This window comes from Pecten maximus, chromosome 7 (genome assembly GCF_902652985.1).
Source record: "Pecten maximus chromosome 7, xPecMax1.1, whole genome shotgun sequence".
In the NCBI taxonomy this organism is placed as follows: domain Eukaryota; kingdom Metazoa; phylum Mollusca; class Bivalvia; order Pectinida; family Pectinidae; genus Pecten; species Pecten maximus.
In genome coordinates, this window is record NC_047021.1 from 29492755 (window position 1) to 29517797 (window position 25043).

Below are 25043 nucleotides of genomic sequence, written 5' to 3' on the forward strand. Positions count from 1 at the left end.
CAGATGTCATGCGTGAGTTGGTAGCCCGTATGTCAGATTTCCCATGGCACATTGCGCAAGAACCAAAACAAGTATGGCGGACGCGGCTACATTTCAACCAGGAACTGGAGTAGCTCCTGCTACTTTAGTGGAGTTATCGGTGTCCTGTCGGTAAGATTATTGTTTACTTACGGTATAACACTTATTACAGCGTATGTATTGTATTTTTAAGGTAAGACATTTGGTAGAATTCATAAAAAACAAAATACTGACAATGTTTACATGACCTAGTAAAGTTCATACTAGTTTGTTTACTTTGTATGATGTATATCTGTCATTGATGACATGTTTTCAACCGCTGCAAAGAACTGGTATGGATACTTCTACACGATATAAACAGTTTGCCAGTAGCAGTGATTATTCAATTAATAAATTAATGATAATATATATATAAGCATCTTCTGCAGTGGCCTCTCTTTGATACCCACTGATAGTGATGTATCATACAATATATATGGTCACAAAGTAGTAATAAACTATGTTCTTGCTAAACTTTATATTGCTCTCATTCATTATTTAGTTGCTTTATGCTGCCACATTGTTGTCGATGATTGTTGTATTTTCGGCATATTATATTTACGAATTAAGGATATTATGCTAAATTTGATAAGATTGCTTGCATATATATTATGTATTGGGAAATATGATGATAATTTGACCACAATATTTCGTAATACATAATAAAGTTGTGGTAAAATGTAACCATCTAAAAATGCATCATCGCTAATAAAGGAGAAGACGATAATGAATACAAAGGTGAATGTTTCTTTGCTTTGGAAAGTTTCATATATGTGTAAAAAAAGATGTGGGTTTTGAACACTTAATTACGTGTTGTGCATAATTCCATATTGTACATCTCGTAAACCAGAGTGCATGTTGTGATCATCGCTTCCATATTGGTTATCACAGGGTATTCCCATTGGGGAATCCCTTCCAGTTGTATTTTTCGATGTTTCTCAGTCTGATTGACTCATATTCGTGGTATGTGTTTATTTATAATAGACCCACCTGTACACTACTATACGCTCAGGTATCAGTCTATCTAGAGTCTAAGGACATACTGCACATGCATTTCAAGGCATATAATTAAATACAGCTGTACAGCTGTGCCTTTTAGTATTATATGACAGTCTGGCAGAGGCTGTAGCTGACCAGGCTCGTCTTTCTCTTTCATAGAGTCATGGCCATGGTATATGTAGTATACTTTGGCCTTAGACCTCTAAATTATCCCAGGTTGGGTAATATTTTTTTGTAAGCATGAAAAGAATAAACCAAAAACAACAAGGAACATAATCAATCTGGTAATTATATAATTGCAAATAAATTTTGCAGATTGCACTCAAAATCACTTGAAATTTGTGCAATTTATAATTCAAAGATCTTGTCAAAAAAAAAAAATTATATATACATGTATATATGATTTATTAGATGAAAATGGAGAGTTGATCCAGTCTTATGAAGCTTTCTGCATAAAACATCAATTTTATCCACCAATTACTCAGTTTTACGGTCTTCGGAAAGCCATCACAACAGCCTGGAATGTACTCCCAAACAGATACCATACTTTCTCACTACCACACTGTCCAACCCTCATATATCATATAATAACAAATTAACAAAGAGGCTCTTCTATATATGTATAATTTATTGGTAAAAAATATCAAAACAAACAACAAATACATAACTAAATGGTCCGAAGAACTTGATTTGGTGAAAGACACAATATGGTGGAAAAAAATTAATATAATCCCATTTAAATCCATCATAGACTGTAAACTTAAATGGTTTCAATGCAGAATAATACATAGAATAATTAGTACAAATAGATTTTTACATATGATCAACATAAAAGACTCCCTTCTCTGCACTTTCTGCAACCGTCATATTGAAACAATAATGCATATGTTTTGGGAATGCAGAATAGTTGAAAACTTTTGGGATGATTTTAAAGTATGGTTATACAATAAGGCAACTAGAACTATACAACTACAAAATGTTGATGTAATATTGCGTAAATTACCCAAGGAACAAGAGTTAAAATATCTCAACACTTTACTTCTATTAGCAAAGTTTCAATATTTACAAACTTTGAAACTGTCTTCCTAATGTAAATGGATTCAAAAACGAATTAGATTTTTACCTGAAAATAGAAGAAGTAATATTTAGAAATAAGATGGAGTACAGTAAGTTTGAAAATAAATGGTCCATATAAATAGATTTTTTCTCTTACTGAAAATACACCACTTATTTGTATAAGTATATGTATATATGCATTCAGTTAATGTGTGAAAGTGAGTGTGAAAGCTGTATTAAATGTTGTAAACAATAAGGAAAAAAAATCCTTTATTTCTTGTTTTATTACTCTATTCACTACTTGCCTTATATAAGTACATGCCATAAAATCAATAATTAACAATAGCTACTTTCAATAGCCTTTTTATATTATATGCCGATCCAGATATATCTTTTAATCAAAGGGAGACAAGTCTCAAAAAATAATACTCAGGTAGCTTGCATTTCTGCTGTTTCGTAAAACCATTATACATATTCTATACTATACAATCATGCAACACCTCCAGTTTATGCAAGTGATGGTCAACTTACTAATTAAATAAACATATATATGTCATAACTCTTCAATACTATATATATATGTACACCTATCAACCTCTTAAAACTGTAAGCTATATATAATTCAACAATGGTACATCTTTATCTTAAATGTTCAATACATACTTTATTTCTATTAGCCATTAAACATTGTTTCAATATATATACATGTATGCATTTTCTAAAATGTTACTTTTATGTATACCAAATCATTGTCACCCTTGATGCTCTTCTCAAAAAATGATATTGTGTTGCTGTAAAACTGTATCTATAATTGATGTTTTTTCTATGTATTTCATGTACTTATAATATGCAAAAGGATAAAAAAAAAGATTTTAAAACTGAAAAAAAAAAAGATCTTGTCAAAGTCTAAAAAAACTTTTGGAAATTTTGTATATGTATTATGCAAGACACAAGAATTGAATTACACGATAAATGACGTTTATAGCACATCAATACCTGGTAGTCAGTGCAAGTATCTGATTGGCTGAAAGCTACATGTATAACAATATGGCTTGACCTTTTCCTGAATTGGAATTGAAAGTTTTGCAAAAGATATTTAAATGAGCTTTTTCAACTTTTACTAAAAATTTTTATAACATAGGAATTGACATAATGCCAGGTGTAATCAACTTTGTATTAAAAAGAAAATGTATATAATAAACATCTTCCTTATTCTACTGAAGAAAAAAAACATCATGTATTTAATTTGGAGAAGTAAATAAAAAAAAATAACCATGTGAAGTACATGTACATGATAATAGGTTTCTTTCACATTATCCTTCTCTTCTTTTCCAGAAAGCTAATTGATGCTGATGTATTTTCAAAATCTGACCCAAGTATGTATATATTGTAATTATATACATGTATTGATATTATGTGTTTGTCATATATGTCAGGTATATGTTGATGCTTCTGATAAATACTCAATTCTCAATATGTTATTATGTGTATGATGCCACTCACCATATATACCTTGATACACTTCTTGCAAATAAAGATATACAAATGTTTGGTTCTTTTTTCATCTTGATTCTGATATTAATGCCAAAGTTTTCTTGAAAAAAAACCACTGGTTAATATGTGTATAACATTTTTTTAAGCGAAGCCAAAAATAGTAGGAGTTAATGTATTTAAAAAGAAAAGAAAATCTGATTATATACTCTAGATCTTGTTAATCATATGTAAAAACAAATCATGATGTCCATATTTAATTGACTAGGAAGATCACTAGTAAAAGTTATGGTAAAATCTATACCCGGAGTATTGTAGTTTGATTTTCTATTTCTCAGTGTGTGTCCTGTTTGTGATGGATCAAAGCAATAGAGGATCATGGAGAGAGGTAAGCTTAAACAAGTGTATTTATTATAGACAAAATTTAAGGAAATGATAAGTAGAAAATGTAGAAATTCTGCAAGCTATTAGATTTTAGTCCCTTTTGTAACAGGAAAGAGAGTGATAATATAATTGTATTTTGTATGATTAGGAAATAAGTAATCATTCTATGTTTTAGGAATTGCTTCCTCCTTTCAAGTGGGAGAAATTAACGGCAAGTCTGTATTGCCAGTATAATGTTTTGAAGCGTTATTCATAGGAATAAGATTTTCAAAGAAGGGGAAAATGGTGTCAGTCATCATGTATTATGTGAATCTTGTACATAGACATGAAAAACTGGAGGTGGAGCAGGAAATGCACCTGAATGCACCCCTGAACAAGAAATTGAAATTAGAATCTTTATCTTTCCCTTTCTACTTTTCTGTCCCTTTTCACTACCCGTTAATACCTGTCAATTACAACCCACTTACCCAATGTGTTGCTAGTTTATCCTGTATGACTGTTTATGGTTAATTAGTTGTTAACAATAATTATGACATAAAAGAAATAAATGTAGAAAAAATATCAGTAGTTTTATCATGTTATTCATATCTGTCTTTGATTTTTGTTGTTGACATTCATGCTTCATATGGTAGGTATATTTGCATAAAACTAAAACTATTCATTTAGATAAAAACATAACGTGATAATATTGTGTGCATATTTCTGCTGTGGAGTTAAAGGATAAAGAGCCAGTTTTCCAATCTATCAGTATGGTAAATATAGGCTGTAATCATGCCCAGCAACACAGGAGAAAAAAAATCAATAATACAGTGCATAAATAAGTGCAACTACAGACATACAGACTACTCAAGTATAATCTATCCTGAGATCACAGTCGTAACTACAGGGCTAGTAATGTCACCAACCAACACACACAATTATACCTACTGTTTGTTAGGAAACTGAGCCCAAAACGAAATCAACTGCATTAAATTGTTTTAAGTGTAACAGATTTCACATGATATGTACTTATCTGATACATATAATGTATTGATATTTGCATATCAGGCCATTGATTCTTGTTTATTATCACAGTAACTGGAATCATAATTTGTCTCTTGCATATCTGATGCCTTTATTTGACCTGAATGTTCATGAAAGATCATTCTCAGTGATTGGTTATGGAAAGAGACACATAGGAAAGCTGTGCAAAAAAATAAGAGGTTATTAGGTACACTTGTACTTATGGTTTTGTCCTAAAAGTCTATTTAATGTTGATCAGCTGTTATAAAGTACATAGAATCAGACGTGTTAATACCATCTACATATATATTGTAGCTCAGCATTCTTTACAAGCTAGGTTACAGCTTTCAAGTTCACATGGTTCTAATACAATAAAAACTTACCAGTATACTTTTTGATATGATTTTAAGAGTCTAAAGTGGTAATGTTTGACTGGGATTAAGGACATGAATGATATCGCTTGTTGAAATAAATTACCCTGACCCACTTTCAAGATACATTTATTTAACAGGAGTCAGTCACAGCATTCATAAGATATTCTCTATGCCTACTTTAGTATACTTGTACATATAATTATGTATAAATATAGGCCCTCTGGGCTTCATGTTATGTATTTGACTTGTAATTATATAAGTTGCTGGTATTGAAAACTATCAAGTTTACAGTACTTGAATAAACAAATTAACTGGAACAATTGTCTAGGTCTTAGCTAGGGCTTGTATATTAGATCATTAGGGCGAGATACCTACAAATGTAGGTAGTTTTATAATGCGTTAAAAACTTTTTAAAAATTGCTTAAATCCATAAGGCATGGAGAACTGATATTTTGCCTGTAGACTTTATTTGTTATTGATATCTTAAATCTGGCAAAATCCAGCATAGAGGTATATAGATGTGTATTTATTTTTTGTGTTTTTACCATATTTGACATAATAAACCCTCCTTCCCCTTTAAGTGAACCACGCCCTTTTTCAGAAAAAGAGGATGGCTGCATTGAAACAAAAAGTTCCCTATCCCACTGATCATGATTTGCCAATATAATTTTCAATTGTTGAAGCAAATACGTTTTGTTACATTAAGGTATGTAAATGAAAAAAAGATTGTTCTTTAGGCCAAGTACAATAATATTTCTTTAGGCCAAGTACAATAATATTTTTCAATCATGTTTCAGTTTGGAAGAACAGAAATCATCTGGAACAACTTAAACCCCGATTTTGTAAAGAAGTTTGTAATGCATTACTACTTTGAACAAAGTCAGAAACTGAAGTTTGAAGTGTAAGTTGTTAAGATATACATTATTGGTCTTGATACTTATTAACTTACACGTACTTAGAAAAAGTAACATGTTCCAAGTGTAAGGTGTGATCAGCATTACACTACATAGTAAAGTTGTTACATTGGAACAGAGCCGGAAACAGAAGGTGTACTATAAATTTAAAATTAGTTTAATGTGACAGTTCTATTTATTTAACTGTTGAAAATGTGCTAGTGGAGGAGGATTGTTGAAATTTAGGGCTGTGTAAAAGTAATTATGGGCTGAACTGAATAGTTATAAAAAATGTAATGTTGAACATTCATGAATCAAATAAGTCACTGATGGCAAATAAAATCAAAACGGTGTATATACCAGATGTTTAGTGAAGAAGTTTATGAAAATGTCAATTTGTGTTTGAAATCAAAATGATAATACAGATAATGAGCACTAGAAAAAGAAACAATATTGATTTGTTTTAAAAATATAATTAATCAGGAATTCACAGATGTAAGAGAATAAATTAAGTTGAAGGGCAGTATTCAATATTAGTTTCTTCACAATCCAATACTGTATAAATGGTCTGAAATGATTTTGGGTGTGCTCCTTTCATTGTAGATATGATGTTGATTCTAAAAGTGCTGATTTGACAAAACATGTAAGTACATGTACAAAAAGTACATTTTGTTAAGTATATATACATTGTAGTTAATACGTTACAAACAGTCAGTTAATTGGAGGATGACAGGACAAACCCTTGACTTTTGACTTCCCAAAATTATATCTGACTCATGAAATTAGAAGGACGTGTCTATTTGACAGGTATTTTGACCCAGTCAGATTTCTGAAAAATAATGACTTTTCTTCTAAAACTCAAAACTCAAAGGTCAGCTATGGATGATACCAAATAGTTTTTACTCTATATCTGTAGTTCTGTCAGGCCATACCATTGAACCGTACTTATGCTACATATGTCTTGTTCACATATTCACCAACATAAAGTGTATATCTGTAGTTTCAAGGTCACAATAAGAAATCAGAGGTTATTTGATAACTGATGTTTCTCTCCTCCCCTTTGTCTCTGGATCAGATCTTCTGATTGACAACAATACATTATCCAATGACGCCTCGGTTTTTCTTTGATCTTTTGTTGGCGTTATATTGCATACTCGTGACGTATCGCATATATCACACTCGTGCTACGCACTCGTGTGATATATCCGATACATCACTCGTACCCATTATGTATCTATTACTTATGATACTTTGTACCTAAGCCCTATATCCTAATCTTGTTCTTTAGGATTTCCTGGGTAGTATGGAGTGCTCAGTCGGTGAGATTGTGTCAGCAGGTACCAAGATGAGTAGAAGACTTAGGTAAGTTATGGTATATTTTCATGCTAATCCATGTATAAATTTATTTTAAGGAAGGTATTCATGTGTTGGTTAAAGTTTGGTCCAATATGTGGGTTGCGAGTTCGAAACCTACGTGGGGCAGTTGCCAGGTACTGGCCGTAGGCCGGTGGTTTTTCTCCGGGTACTCCGGCTTTCCTCCACCTCCAAAACCTGGCACGTCCTTAAATGACCCTGGCTGTTAATAGGACATTAAACAAAAACAACCCAAACCAATATGTCATGTCACTTTGAAATATTTTTTGATAATTGACTGATTTTACGGGATAATTTTCTGTAAACTCATGCTTGTGTTTTCTGTTACAGAGGCCCTAAGAAAGACAGTGGGAATATAATTGGTGAGTGTGGAAAATGTTTAAGTGTGATCAAGTACTTCAAATGAAATCTGACAAATGTAGATAAATCTGAAGTGATCAGGTCAAATAAAGCCCATTCTGGGCTTCAAGTACATGTGACAAAAACCAACTAACATACCCGTAAAATGTGACAAATATGGACTACCTTAATTTTAGTTACATATTTGTACTCCCCTAACACCAGTCCGACAAATGCCACCTACCAAAACACCAGTCTGACAAATAAGGCCTACCCTAATGCCAATATGACAAATAAGGCTTACCCTAATGCCAATATGACAAATAAGGCTTACCCTAATGCCAATATGACAAATAAGGCTTACCCTAATGCCAATATGACAAATAAGGCTTACCCTAATGCAAGTCTGACAAATAAGGCTTACCCTAATGCAAGTCTGACAAATAAGGCTTACCCTAATGCAAGTCTGACAAATAAGGCTTACCCTAATGTCAGTCTGACAAATAAGGCTTACCCTAATGCAAGTCTAACAAATAAGGCTTACCCTAATGTCAGTCTAACAAATAAGGCTTACCCTAATGTCAGGCTGTCAAATAAGGCTTACACTAATGTCAGTCTGACAAATAAGGCTTACCCTAATGCAAGTCTAACAAATAAGGCTTACCCTAATGCCAGTCTGACAAATAAGGCTTACCCTAATGCCAGTCTGACAAATAAGGCTTACCCTAATGTCAGGCTGACAAATAAGGCTTACCCTAATGCAAGTCTGTCAAATAAGGCTTACCCTAATGCAAGTCTAACAAATAAGGCTCCTTTAAGACAAGTCTGACAAATAAGGCTTACCCTAATGCCAGTCTCACAAATAAGGCTTACCCTAATGCAAGTCTGACAAATAAGGCCTACCCTAATGCCAGTCTGTCAAATAAGGCTTACCCTAATGCAAGTCTGTCAAATAAGGCTCCTTTAAGACAAGTCTGACAAATAAGGCATAACACCTTCTAAAAAATGAAATTATGTGTCATCATTACTGTATATTCAATCATTAAACCTGAATGATAATCCTTGCATCTTGAATTGAAACACAACCATATTGGTGTAATACATTGTAATCTGCTTTGTTTCCAGTTGGTGCAGAGGAACAAAGTAGCTGTAAGGTAGGTAGAAGGCATTACAATTTATCTAAGGAGACAGGATTTAAAGTGACATCAGCATGTTTATGATGAATGTATAATATAAGTTACTGTATCAAAATGTACATACCAGGCATCAGTCCTGTACATACATACATACACTGTACATGGAAAAATGAATTGCAATGGACTCAAAACACTGACAGATATTTATTTAAGAATTTAATGCAGAACTTCCTAACTAACCTGACCACATGACACAGCAGATTATAGGACACAGAAAGCAATGTATATTTCCTTGATATTTCATCATGATAATTTTATATTCAGATGTAAAATATATATGTACTATAATGACTTCTATATTTCAGGAACAAGTACATTTTCAATTCCGTGCCCACAAGCTAGACAAGAAAGACTTCTTTGGGAAATCAGACCCGTTTCTGACATTCCTCAGAGCTAACGAAGACACCACGTAAGTATTATTCCAGGAATTAATTAATTTGATAAATTGTTGACAACACAAACAAAGGATGTAGGTTTTATATGTGGTAGACACAGGGCAGTTTAACTAATATTCATATCAATTTAAAATTAATTTGCATAAACGTTGGGTCTTCAGAAAGTTTTCCACTGCATTAAATTATCCATAAATAATATCATATTGATTTTGAAGTACCAGTAGGTAATCATGTGAATATTGTGGTAAGTGTACTAATACTTTTACAGAACTTATATGAAATCTTATCTTTCTGAAATATTTTTTCCAAAAATATCTCGTCCTGATCTGATTTTTACATTGTGATTACTTTTGTCTTAAAAATACAATGTACAAATGTATATTTGTTATGGGCATTGTTACACCCCTATGATAGCCTTACATTACTACACTCCTCCCCTTTTAGAATGAACTATGAGCATGGACATAGACTTTGTTTGGAACACAGTCTTTAACTTTCATTGTCCTATAAGTAAAACACACTCTGTTTGTAGATCAGTAATGTCTTGGCACTGTTTAGGTGGACTAGAAAATTATGAATAAATCTCATCATTAACCAACGTAAAACCCCGTTTAACATATAACCTTTCAACAACCGAATGATAACGTAAACTAACTAACACTACATATCCTGATCCGGGTAGACTGCCCGTGAACAGTATAGGAGTTGCGGGGATTATTCTGCCCCAAATACAGCAATCTCCTTCTCCTAACTAACAACATGTATTCACTACGAAGACATTGAGTTTTGCTGGAAGTCGCGATGCCCTTGTCGAACGCCGCGTTGCTGTTCCCTCAATGATATTAGCCTCGACTGGCCGAACCAGTGTAGTCTCTTTGTCGGGTACCGATAGAGCTGGTTCTGGAATTGTCTCAGGCACTTCCGGTGTAGAACTTGGAGTTTCAATAAGTGGTAAGGGTAGGTGTGATGTTTCTCCAGGAATGTTGATAGATTCCTTAGGGATTTTCGTCTCCCTTTCCCCAGAATGTTTCATACCCTCAGGTGTCTCACTATCCTGTGAATATCTGATGCGCACGTGATCAACATGGCGTTTCATTTCTCTCCCATCTTTGAGTTTAATGCCATACGACACTGGACCAGTTTTTGATATCACTGTTCCCTCTAGCCATTGTGGACCTTTCCCAAAATTCCTCACAAACACAGACTCTGCAGTCCGAAAATTTCGCTCCCATGCATGTTTATCGTGGTAAGATTTAATCTAAAATAAGATATAAAATGGTAAGATGTAATCTAAAATATCTTGTTCAACATTGATTACTACATGAACTTCTAAGGAAGTTGAAGAAGGGTACAGGGTGTAAACAGAGGGATAGTGTTATAGTGATAAAAGGGAGTTCTTATCTTGAGCTACTGAAATGCAGACATTAAAGAGCTCAGAATTATCTTTAAAGAATTTTGATTATGTTAACTTAAATTAGCCTAAAATGTCACAGAAAGAAAGAAAAAGAATGTGAATTGCTGTGGCTTTCTATTTTTCAGCATTCATTCATTTGTTTTTTAATGTATAATGATTTAGATAAAAGTGTTTTCTTGAGATAAAACATGCAATATTATATAAAGATTTTACTGAACGTTACAGATACACAGTTGTACACAGAACAGAGGTGATTAAGAAAACCCTCAATCCCACCTGGCGGCCGTTTGTACTACCTGTCAGATCATTGTGTAACGGAGACTATGACAGGTAAGTTTGCCCTGGAGACGAGCGATCCTTGATTTGATGGGACATGTCACAAATACATATGTAGGGAGTGTTTTTATATAACAATTATAAAACAGGTTTTATTAGCTTATATGAATCACTCTTGTTGGACTCAGTGGTAATTTATAGGGTCATGACATTGGTAGAACCCTAAGTACCCAAAAAAATCAGTTGTGGCAGAACAGGTGACCCAATAATCCTTTTCATATCCAGTTGCGGAATCCTACCGCAGACAACTTTAGCAATGTTAAAATGCTAGTAGCATGGTAGAGAAAAGGCCCTGATCTCAAGATTTGTCTCTTTTAGAAGAATCTATGATGTTTGTGTTCTTGTCTTTGTTCCTGTAATTCTTCATAGCAAGTTTACAAATCTATCCTTGTGTAATGACACTTTGGTGTCACAGGTGTCTAATTTGAATTTCGACGTGATCTATACCTGGTACCATCAGGAAATTCTTTGATGTGTCTATCACTACAGGGTTATCTGTGTATTTATTATATGTAGTTTGTAATATAATCCTATGTGTGATTTACAGGAGTATAAAGATACAGTGTCATGATTGGGATGCAGATGGCGGGTAGGTGGAACAATTATTATACTTTCTGTATTATAACTAAACAGTTACAGGATACATGACTTAACCATTATTACATACATATTCTGTACTTATGTGTCTTATATTTGGTCGTAGATTCATGTTAATGGTAGATTACATATTTCATTCTATGTAATCATTTCTTGACAAATGTGAAATGCTGTTGGAGAAAATTCAATTTAAACAGATGCAATGTGATAAATATCATAGACAAGTTTATGATCTCATAAGGTAATATTCTGATTCTTTGTGTTTGTTGATTAGTGTAATTGAGTTTCCACATTGGTAGGAAGTGCTTACACTTGAGGAATGTCTGGTCTTATTTTCCTGGTATCTTATAATGACATCTCTGCAATCATTGTTTGTTGATATTTTCATTGATGAATGTGATTACAGACATTTATTAATCAGTTATTGAGATATCATTTTATCTTTACAGACATGATTTTATTGGAGAGTTTACAACAACGCTGAGGGAATTAAGTAGAGGTCCAAGTGACAAAAATGTATTTGAGGTGTGTAAACATAAAACTAAAAAGAATTGTGTCTTAATAACAACTCGCTGAATGAATTTGCTTATATTTATATGATATATCCTGGATCTCAGTGCCTTCAACATTACTTACCAGGTATTCAGACCAGGTTCAAGAATTCCATGCAAGCATGATTGAATATGACTAGTCCAACTTAACAGACATTGACAATAGCACTGTTGAAATGCTTCAGTAGGCTAAAGACTTGCAATTCTACTTTTAACTAATTTATTTTTCGGTATCTGTGCATTCTTGGCATAATGTCTGAATGATGAAACAGTGGAAGCGAGAGTGGGTAGGTTTCACTTTTGAAAAGGTTTAAGAAATCTATTATTAGCTTCCAATTGTATACTGTAATGATTGTAATCTGTGATATGTTTTACTTTTCTCTGTAGATTTCATATTCATTAAAATCATATACTTATTTCAGTGCATCAGTGAAAAGAAAAGGAAGAAGAAAGGCTCCAAATATCAAAATTCAGGGACGGTAAGTACTTTATTTTAATGTCTAGTATTTTAATGGTTTTCAGATCTTAACAAATGTATGTATCTTTACATGTACATGTATAATCATTTTTCTTGAATGTCACTGATATTAGTATTTACAGTATACAATGAAACCTGATATTACCGACAAAACTGTGTATCAAGTCAATGTGTCGGATATGAGTGCTTTATTTGAACTTTTAAATGGAATTTAAAATTCTATAGGTAATTTCATAATATTACAAAAATGAGACAATTTCAACGTTTTGATATAGGGCCTAAATAATAGAAAGTTATTTGACATACTAATTATTTTATTTTTGTATAGGTTGAGCTAATGAGCTGTAAAATCGAGAAAGTGTATACATTTCTGGATTATGTGAGAGGAGGGTAAGTAGACAAGACCTGTTGATTTGACATTCATGCTGGTTATGAATGTAATTCTGTCACTTCCACACTGGTATTGTATAAATCTCACTGGAACTTTGTGTTAATTATTGATGCAGCCAATTTGCATTCATGCCATCATGAATAGTAAATCTTCAATACAATATATTTAACCTTTTGTATATGTAGTTATTTTTCTACTCATTATTAGGAATCTAAATCTAAGGACATGTCATCCTTAATAGTTGAGATATTGAGTTTTCGGTATCGTCAGTGCTAATACTTTGAACAGCTATATGTCATCTACATGTTTGGACAAGAAGAATCAAAATGAGGCTGAGTAAATTGTGTTCATAGCTAGATAAATGCAATTTCTTCTGGTAGGGCTTCTATCAAGAAAGGCATTAGCAATATACAGGTGTTTGCTGTGGTGACTAGGTATAATTGTAGATATGGTGCAATTTCGGAAACTGGTATGTTTAACACTATTTTTCAGAACCCAGTTACACTGTACATTTGCTGTGGACTTCACAGCGTCTAATGGAGATCCCAAAACACCTTCATCACTACACTACATGAACCCATACAAACCAAACCCCTATGCTACAGCCCTGAGGTCTGTGGGCTCTATAATACAGGACTATGATACGTAAGTGGCTACTTTCAAATTTTAGTATTGTTTTGATTTCAAAATTTTCATATCTTTTTCCAATTTCAGCATTGCTTTGAATTCTAGACTTTCATTACTCTTTCTTATTTTAGAATTTTTTTGAATTCTAAATTTTCATATCTCAAATTTCAGCATTGTTTTGAATTCTAGATTTTGTCATTTCAAAGACAAATTCGACTTGATACATTTTTCTATATAACTGGACTCAAACCTTGTTCTCGAAGTATCAATATCTAAGAAAATAATGGTATACTTTTTGAATAGAAAAGGAAAATGTCTAAATTGAAATTTTATCTAGATCTTTCAGAAATAATTATGTTGATAGAGGTTGCCATGAGGTTAATACACATATTTTATCAAACAGAGACAAGTTATTCCCAGCCCTTGGGTTTGGTGCTCGACTACCACCAGATGGCGTTGTTTCCCATGAGTTTGCATTGGTAAGTACATGTACTTCTACCAACCCCTACAATAACTCCACCCACTCGTACTTTTGGATAACCCCACCAACCCCTACTGTCAGATAACCCTAACAACCTCTACTGTTGGATAACCCCACCAACCCCTACTGTCAGATAACCCCACCAACCCCTACTGTCAGATAACCCCACCAACCCCTACTGTTGGATAACCCCACCAACCCCTACTGTTGGATAACCCTACCAACCCCTACTGTCAGATTACCCCACCAACCCCTACTGTTGGATAACCCTACCAACCCCTACTGTTGGATAACCCCACCAACCCCTACTGTTGGATAACCCTACCAACCCCTACTGTTGGATAACCCCACCAACCCCTACTGTCAGATAACCCCACCAACCCCTACTGTTGGATAACCCTACCAACCCCTACTGTCAGATAACCCCACCAACCCCTTCTGTCAGATAACCCCACCAACCCCTACTGTTGAATAACCCCATAAACCCCTACTTTTGGATAACCCCTCCAACCCCTACTGTTGAATAACCCCATAAACCCCTACTGTTGAATAACCCCACCAACCCCTACTGTTGGATAACTCCACCAACCCCTACTGTCAGATAACCCCATAAACCCCTACTGTTGGATAACCCCACCAACCCCTACTGTTGGATAACTCCACCAACCCCTACTGTTGGATAACTCCACCAACCCCTACTGTCAGATAACCCCACCAACCCCTACTGTTGGATAACCCAACCAACCCTTACTGTCAGATTACCCCACCAACCCCTACTGTTGGATAACTCTACCAACCCCTACTGTCAGATTACCCCACCAACCCCTACTGTTGGATAACTCTACCAACCCCTACTGTTGGATAACTCTACCAATCCCTACTGTTGGATAACTCTACCAACCCTCACTGTCAGATAACCCCACCAACCCCTACTGTCAGATAACCCCACCAACCCCTTCTGTCAGATAACCCAACCAACCCCTACTGTTGAATAACCCCATAAACCCCTACTTTTGGATAACCCCACCAACCCGTACTGTTGGATAACCCCACCAACACCTACTGTTGGATAACCCCACCAACCCCTACTGTTGGATAACCCTACCAACCCCTACTGTCAGATAACCCCACCAACCCCTTCTGTCAGATAACCCCACCAACCCCTACTGTTGGATAACCCTACCAACCCCTACTGTCAGATAACCCCAGCAACCCCTTCTGTCAGATAACCCCACCAACCCCTACTGTTGAATAACCCCATAAACCCCTACTTTTGGATAACCCCACCAACCCCTACTGTTTAATAACCCCATAAACCCCTACTGTTGAATAACCCCACCAACCCCTACTGTTGGATAACTCCACCAACCCCTACTGTCAGATAACCCCATAAACCCCTACTGTTGGATAACCCCACCAACCCCTACTGTTGGATAACTCCACCAACCCCTACTGTCAGATAACCCCACCAACCCCTTCTGTCAGATAACCCCACCAACCCCTACTGTTGGATAACCCTACCAACCCCTACTGTCAGATAACCCCACCAACCCCTTCTGTCAGATAACCCCACCAACCCCTACTGTTGGATAACCCTACCAACCCCTACTGTCAGATAACCCCACCAACCCCTTCTGTCAGATAACCCCACCAACCCCTACTGTTGAATAACCCCATAAACCCCTACTTTTGGATAACCCCACCAACCCCTACTGTTGAATAACCCCATAAACCCCTACTGTTGAATAACCCCACCAACCCCTACTGTTGGATAACTCCACCAACCCCTACTGTCAGATAACCCCATAAACCCCTACTGTTGGATAACCCCATAAACCCCTACTGTTGGATAACCCCACCAACCCCTAATGTTGGATAACTCCACCAACCCCTACTGTCAGATAACCCCACCAACCCCTACTGTTGGATAACTCTACCAACCCCTACTGTTGGATAACTCTACCAACCCTCACTGTCAGATAACCCCACCAACCCTACTGTCAGATAACCCCACCAACCCCTACTGTTGGATAACCCCACCAACCCCTACTGTCAGATAACCCCACCAACCCCACTGTTGGATAACTCTACCAACCCTACTGTCAGATTACCCCACCAACCCCTACTGTTGGATAACTCTACCAACCCCTACTGTCAGATAACCCCACCAACCCCTACTGTTGGATAACCCCACCAACCCCTACTGTTGGATAACTTTACCAACCCCTACTGTTGGATAACTCTACCAACCCCTACTGTCAGATTACCCCACCAACCCCTACTGTTGGATAACTCTACCAACCCCTACTGTCAGATAACCCCATAAACCCCTACTGTTGGATAACCCCACCAACCCCTACTGTTGGATAACTCCACCAACCCCTACTGTCAGATAACCCCACCAACCCCTTCTGTCAGATAACCCCACCAACCCCTACTGTCGGATAACCCCACCAACCCCTACTGTCAGATAACCCCACCAACCCCTACTGTTGGATAACCCTACCAACCCCTACTGTCAGATAACCCCACCAACCCCTTCTGTCAGATAACCCCACCAACCCCTACTGTTGAATAACCCCATAAACCCCTACTTTTGGATAACCCCACCAACCCCTACTGTTGAATAACCCCATAAACCCCTACTGTTGAATAACCCCACCAACCCCTACTGTTGGATAACTCCACCAACCCCTACTGTCAGATAACCCCATAAACCCCTACTGTTGGATAACCCCATAAACCCCTACTGTTGGATAACCCCACCAACCAACCCCACCAACCCCTACTGTTGGATAACCCCACCAACCCCTACTGTCAGATAACCCCACCAACCCCTACTGTTGGATAACTCTACCAACCCCTACTGTCAGATTACCCCACCAACCCTTACTGTTGGATAACTCTACCAACCCCTACTGTCAGATAACCCCACCAACCCCTACTGTTGGATAACCCCACCAACCCCTACTGTTGGATAACTCTACCAACCCCTACTGTTGGATAACTCTACCAACCCCTACTGTCAGATTACCCCACCAACCCCTACTGTTGGACAACTCTACCAACCCCTACTGTCAGATAACCCCACCAACCCCTACTGTTGGATAACCCCACCAACCCCTACTGTTGGATAACTCTACCAACCCCTACTGTCAGATAACCCTACCAACCCCTACTGTTGGATAACCCCACCAACCCCTACTGTTGGATAACTCTACCAACCCCTACTGTCAGATTACCCCACCAACCCCTACTGTTGGATAACCCCACCAACCCCTACTGTTGGATAACCCCACCAACCCCTACTGTCGGATAACCCCACCAACCCCTACTGTCAGATAACCCCACCAACCCCTACTGTTGGATAACCCCACCAACCCCTACTGTTGGATAACCCCACCAACCCCTACTGTTGGATAACTCCACCAACCCCTACTGTTGGATAACCCCACCAAACCCTACTGTTGGATAACTCCACCAACCCCTACTGTCAGATAACTCTACCACCCATACTGTTGGATAACCCCACCAACCCCTACTATTGGATAACTGACTATATATAGGAAGTTTTACTTTCAGAACGGTAATCCGACCAATCCCTACTGTCAAGGTATAGATGGTGTGTTAGATGCCTACAACAAAGCTCTTTACTCTGTTCAACTCTATGGACCGACAAATTTTGCTCCCTGTGTCAATCATGTGTCAAAGTAAGTAAATAAATTAAACAAGCGTAAACTTTAGTACACCCGTTTTAATAAACTTTTTAAAAAGATCATACCTATATTTTGTAGCATGTTTTACAAATGAAGTATACAATAAATTTACCCAACATTTTTCTTTGCACACCAATAAATGAAATTTGAAAGATTTTTAAAAGAACTGTTGATTAGTAAGTCATTGTTTGTCTTTCCTCTTTTTGACATGGCTTTTAAATCTAGCAGAACAGATTGTAATTTTTTTAATATTTATAATCTTACTATATATTATTTTATGTTAAAGGTTTGCCATTGCAAAGCGAGATGGCAATGATTACTTTATCCTGCTTATAATCACCGACGGTATCATCACCGACATGCCTCAGACATGCGAGGCCATTGTTAATGTGAGTAGTATACCTTTAACATGGGAAGTATGTGTAAACCATTATCAATACCACTGTCAGGTGGAAACATGTATATCCCTTAAATAAATGAGAGCTCAAAGTTACTGACAGTTCAAATCAAAACCTTTAAAAAAAAACAATTTCACTATAAATATTGAATTTAACTGATGCTTCACTATCACTCAAGGTTCCCAATTTCTGTGGTAGTACTGTATTTCGATGAATGCATTTAAAATACTTTGTATTTTATTATTTCCAGGCAGCCAGTCTTCCAATGTCCATCATCATTATAGGGGTTGGAGATGCTGATTTTGAAGGTAATTCTCATTGTTAGGCTGATTGATATCAGTTAATTAGTTTTGCCCTATTCAGCAGATAAATGAAAAAGTAAGCTATGTTGATAATATTATGTACAGTTTATAAGAATAGAATCCATTTCTTGGTTGAATGGATATAATGAAAAACCATTTATACTTACGCAAGATTCACATCGAGATTCTTGTTCATGTGAGTAAAGTCAGTATTTGAGGTTACTTATTTGTACTACATCGTGTTCTGTAGCTATGGAAGTACTGGATGGTGACGACGTCAGGCTAACATCAAGGGGAAAGGCAGCAGAGAGAGATATTGTACAAGTAAGTACTAGAACATCGACATGTAGTCCTATAAATCTCTAGTTTGATGTATGGAAGTGGTCTCTCATATTTAAGTGGAAAACCAGTATTAGCTATATATTCAAGTGAGGAGGTGATTTTCAGTGATGTTGAGTGTTCTTATTGATAGTTATCAACAAAATGTAAATATAGATTTGTATTCTTAAAATTTAACCAGAATTTCATTTTCATCACTGGTCAACAAGAAATTTAATGATTTCGTATGAAAATGTTGTTTGGTTTAATAGAATTTGATTATTTTTAGTTTGTGCCTCTGCGTAATTTCCTGGGGCGTTCCGGGGACAACCCTGCCGCAATACAGGCAAGACTAGCCAAGGAAGTGCTTGAGGAGATCCCAGACCAGTTCCTCTCTTACATGAAGTCTCGTAAGATCAAACCAAAGCCTCCCATGATGCGACAGCTGTCTATTTCTTCCATGACATCACTTCCTCCTTCTGAGCATTAAAATTTACAAACTACATCTTCATGCAGTGTTTTGTCACCAGCAGTACTACTGATGATGATGATGTATATGTCTGATGCTATCGAGGTCTGATATAACTGGTTATGGACTTTGGGTTTAATGAATCACTGAGCTATATCCTTGGGTTTAATGAATCACTGAGCTATATCCCGCAATAGAAACTAAGTTGGTAGAAATCATTGGAATATTTTCCATAATCACCCGGTAATTGAAAATGATAACATGCATTATTTCATAGTGATGGATAGACCTTTCATAAAAAAAAACTTTAAAATTATACTATATTCTTGTTTTATTTTTTTCAAATAGTTATCTTTTGTAGATTAAACAATCTTCCAATATCTTTTTGATACTTAATGCATTATATATGTCATCCCTGAAGAAATATCCAATCAGATTGTTTCTCTTTTTTCTACCTTAGTCTTTCTACCTCAACTTACTTATAATGACCACTATTGTTTGAATGGTTACTGCTCAAATTTTAAGTTTAGATTCTGCAATCTATTAAATCAGTTATCATCTTGTTTACAGACATAAAAAAATGCATTGCTCGCAACATAAAATGCACATACTTTTGCTTACATTTACATAGCTCCATCAGTATACTAAATATTATCTTTTTATCTTATATCGCATAATGAAAACTAGTTCCTTCCTTATAGCCTTGATATGTATTGTCTATATGTGAAACCTGCTGGATCTGTTTGCTAAAGTTTGCTAAAGTTTGCTAAAACTTGCCTGAAACCTTAGTTGTTTTAAGAACTGATTTCCCTACACCTTGAATGTACATGCCCTGATGTCTTTTACCCAGACACATGTTAAGATTTTCATACTGTTCACATACCAATTGTGTTAGATAGTTTTATACTGTATTATCATCCCTCTCCTTGTAAAATACAATTAACAATTAAATTTTCCTTTTTATTAGATAGGAATTTTATATAAATGTCAAATGATTATGTACATGGACCTTACTAAGTACATTATAATACCTTTGATATGATATAAGGTTGTTAATTAGATGTGGCCATATTGGCATAGTTGGAAGAGAGATCTGAACACCCTCACTGTACTAATAGTTCTCAGTGATTTCCACAGAACTTTTGGAGGTTGGGGGAGGTACCCGTTGGGTGCTTTTCTTTAAATATATCATTCAGTTGCTCCAAGTCTGGTAAGAATTTCTTTCCACACATATAGTAAGTTATCAGGGTTTTTTTTAGATATCAAATTATCAAACACATTCTCATAGTTGTGAATGTATATTTCACAAAGGCAAGACCCATTCCATCTAGTCTAAGGAAGGTTTTGACACTGTCTGGGTAGGGAAGAATGTTTTTGTATGTGATCTAGTTGATAGCTGGAGATATGATTCTGTTTTGATGTATACACTTACATTTTCTCTTCAGTTTTAGGAATATTAAGTTTGTTCCTACTAGCAATTACTACAGAAATGTCTCGGTATGTGGTAGATTTGGGACAACTTCTTTAGGTTTTATATGCAAATTCTTAATTAACGAAGATTTCTGTGCTGATGATGATTTTGCATGGAATTAATATTCATCAGATATTGAACTTCCCAAAATTAAAAAGATAATCAAGGATATGATTAATTTTGTAGTAAAAAACTACCTATTGTTTCAGTTATGTATACCATTCATTAACATTATTGTACCGACATTATCTATTATTGTAGTAATGTATACTATTCATCAACATTATTGTGCTGACATTATCATGCTAGGTAATGATTTAATCCAAGTTGTGTTGAAGTAAACTTTGTATTATATTATTAGATTATCATATTTTCATTCCATCAACAGAGTTCCATTGTGTTTTGACCTATGTGATAATGTTTCCCTTGTTGCCAGGGAAATTACTTTCTGTGTGATACTGGGTTGAATAGTATACATATATACTTCTTATACAGACATATACATACACATATATAATCCTTTACTAGATCTGATTGATATATACATACTGATGTTAATTTACTGATTTCAAGGTTTTTGAGCTTTGAGTGAAAATGGATGTTTTTTACTATGATTTTTATGTAGTTTACAGTATGTATATGTAAATCTATGTTGTTTTATTACAGACAGGTACATATATATGTGAATCAACCTGACAGTTTGATGTCTGTCATTATTACTAACAAAATTTTGGATAATTTTAACCAGCGATTTAATATGGTTAGCAGAGCAATATGGTGTTGTCATTTTTTACCAGAATTTATCCCAGATTATTTGCTTTTTCATTCATGATTTTTGCATGGACATGATTTGTAATTTTGACTTAAGTTATCACCAAACCATCATGATAATTTCTTACTGCGTAAATTATTTTCATCAATTGAAGATGCAGATGATTATTTTTGAGAAATAGAATTTCCAATGTTAAATTGGTTGAAGTAGAAATGTTGTGTAATAACTTGTTTATACATGTGAATTAAGTCAGATATTGTTGTTTGTTTTCCATATTGCTTTTCAATTTTACATTATTTTATTTCCCATCTGATACTTAAATCAATACCCATATATATACAGTATTTATATAGACTGGTTACAGGTAATATGCATCAAGCATTGTTTCTGATTCAGTGTATACTTGCAAAAATCCATGTACAGGTATAAATCTGAGGAATTATGGATGTAGACATTTCCTGTAGATATATAAAGACATTTTAGGCATTGTTGATTGCGAGAATTTTAAATACAAAATGTATTCGAGGGTAGGTAAGTCACAAATATTCATATTTTTAACATGTATACTTAATTCCGTGTATTTTCTATAGGAAATACTTTGTAGTGTCAATATGAATATGTTCTTAAAATGACAAAAAAATGACCCCTAAAATGTGTGACAGTATATTGAACATGGAGTAAGAAAGAACAAGGGCAATAACTCTCATAAAAGGAAACTGAATTTGTGTTTTAAATAGCTGTACTTAGTTTGTTTGAAATCCAGTTAATCTGCGGAGTGATTTCAGAGTTAAGTTACCCAGGGTAAATGAAGATTGACTGAAATGATTAAGTATGAAACTCAGCCAAAATTTGTCTTCATTTGAATCTATAAAAGAAATGTTTCAAATGGTTACTATGGTATATGTTGAAATGCTACCCACCAACCCACGTGTACACTATCAGTATTTTAATACGTATGTATTACATTGTTTTAATTTGGTTAATAAATGTTATATTTCTTATACCAATCTATTCTTAATCTCAGTCTAAAACACTTATCATGATTTGCTTATGCTAAAGAGGACAGATTTGTACATGTCCATTGGTACATGTCAAAATACTGCAGTATACTGAGGTTCGTCTTTAGAAATGCTTGTTGATTTGTTCTTTCCATAAGACTATTAAGTGCCAAATTGAAACGTTCTTCACTGTTAATCGTATAATAATAATTAAATATTATTTTCCCTCAATGCTCACTTATCTGGCCAATCAGATGTGCTGCATGTGGGGTTGATTATACAGTGCTAGTTTTGAGATTATGTAGATAACACACCAGTTCATACAGTGTTGAATTAATAGTTTGAATGTTGTAGGGTAAACAGTGTTTCTTGACTAGAAATATTTGTTGCTGTGTAGAACTCGCTGGTTACATGTAACACACAGAACTACAGCGACCTTACTCTATATTATATTGTACATGGACCAAAGTTTTCCAGGTATAATTTGTTTATTATTTTCCACATGAAATATAGTACAGGCCTCTGTATTTACAGCCATTTGATTGACTATAATTATATTATACTAATTCTACAATTTTGACCCATATCATTTGGTTTTGGAAGTGTTGTGTCTAGATTTTTTTCTATGTCTTCATATACATGTTTATCTGGAAATATTACAAGTCATGTTTATATCACAAAATTTGGTTATGATTCAGATGTATGATATGAATTATATACAATTGTGTAAATCACTTTGTTTATCCTATTGTTATGTTCACATGTTTATGTATACATCGTATGTTAAGATTTGTTTTATGTAAATGACCTTCATATTTTCACTTTTCCATATAGAGTATAAATGTATTTGTTTTTATTTGTACAATATCTCTTTCCTGTTTATCTCATTCCTAACAAGATATTTTCCTCAGATCTTAACATTTGATGATAGCTCCCTGCCTTTCCTCTGGTAACTTACTTTAATAGAGACTTGAAGTCAATCTATTCTGATTCAAAGTTAGTTTTACAGTGTATTTCTCATAAAGAAACTTAAGAAAGTTATTGGTATGATTGAAAAATGATAAGTTGTTTTTGTCATGTATGATGAAAAGGAAGATAATCTATTATGTTTTAGATCTAAGTACCTGGTATATGTTTTGAAAAATCAGTTTAATGTATAGTTAGCTGTAAACAATCTTCAGTTGAATTTTGTACTGCCTTCAACTAAAGGGGCATTCCTTCGTTTGAAAGTTTAGGTCTTCAAAATTATAATCACTGGAAAATATGCCTTTTTTCCAAGTAGTAAAAGTTACAATCTTTACATTAATAAGGCAGTTTTACTCTCGAGATAAACCAAAGTTCTTCGAGTACTAAGTCCTGAAAATTCTTAATTCGACCTGAAGTATCACTAATTACTGCAAAGACATACAGTATTTGTATATGATACGCCCTTTTTTTGTACATTTCGGCGTTAATTTCATTATATGTAGGCACAGACACTCATATAATCATCTTTTGGACATAGATTTCATCAATAGAAGTTGTGCATGTTTCTGGTGTCCGAACAAAGGAATGCCCCTTTAAAGAGGCAAAATAAAACAAGTGAAAATAAAGTACAAATCGGGCCTTGTCTTCAATTCCCAGTAATTATATGTCGAGGAACACCGATAACAATAACCTGTCTTCTATTGTCAACTTATGATAACTGTTGGGTAGTTACAAAAGGCATTGTTTGGTAGTTACAAAAGGCATTGTTTGAAAAATGTTTGGTAGTTACAAAAGGCATTGTTTGAAAAAGTATGCTGTGACTCATTGTCGGTGATTATTTCATCTTGGTTTGAATGGAAATTATTTATGTTGATACAGGCAATTCAAGTATTTTGATATTTAAACTATGCTATACAGTCTAATACCGGGTAGTTCTGTTATACTGGGTAGACCTTTATTATGGACTTTGGTAAAGATTTTAGACAGGAATTTCATAACTGGCATTAAACAATTACTTTCATGTATATTTAATAGATAACAATTTCAGACATTGTAGTCATTTATGTTTGATGTAAAAACGTTTAAGTTACCTACATAATAACAAACTCCTATTATTCTGGGTGATTAGGTAAATGCTGATATATCTCCTTTTCCAATCCTTAGCATTAACATACTGAGTGTAAGGATAGATACTTGT

General features: G+C 34.9%; 1 protein-coding gene across 1 annotated transcript; it reads left to right on the top strand.

The window, feature by feature from the left end:
- The first annotated feature begins 38 nt into the window (after positions 1–38).
- On the top strand, positions 39–24593 carry LOC117330511 (copine-8-like). The gene is made up of 21 exons (XM_033888864.1): positions 39–150; positions 3448–3488; positions 3942–3991; positions 6161–6264; positions 6860–6899; positions 7545–7618; positions 7961–7992; positions 9095–9123; positions 9471–9574; positions 11200–11304; positions 11858–11899; positions 12357–12432; positions 12881–12937; positions 13265–13326; positions 13820–13972; positions 14358–14433; positions 18018–18145; positions 18438–18540; positions 18800–18857; positions 19102–19175; positions 19459–24593. Exons 1-21 carry the CDS (start codon positions 44–46, stop codon positions 19657–19659), a joined length of 1716 nt encoding a protein of 571 aa, XP_033744755.1. The 5' UTR covers positions 39–43; the 3' UTR covers positions 19660–24593.
- Positions 24594–25043: the final 450 nt, after the last annotated feature.

Coding starts and splice junctions, on each gene's coding strand:
- LOC117330511 (XM_033888864.1), top strand. CDS start 44: ATGGCACATTGCGCAAGAACCAAAACAAGTATGGCGGACGCGGCTACA. Junction 3,992..6,160: donor ATAGAGGATCATGGAGAGAG/GTAAGCTTAAAC, acceptor ATCATGTTTCAG/TTTGGAAGAACAGAAATCAT. Junction 11,305..11,857: donor TGTAACGGAGACTATGACAG/GTAAGTTTGCCC, acceptor TGTGATTTACAG/GAGTATAAAGATACAGTGTC.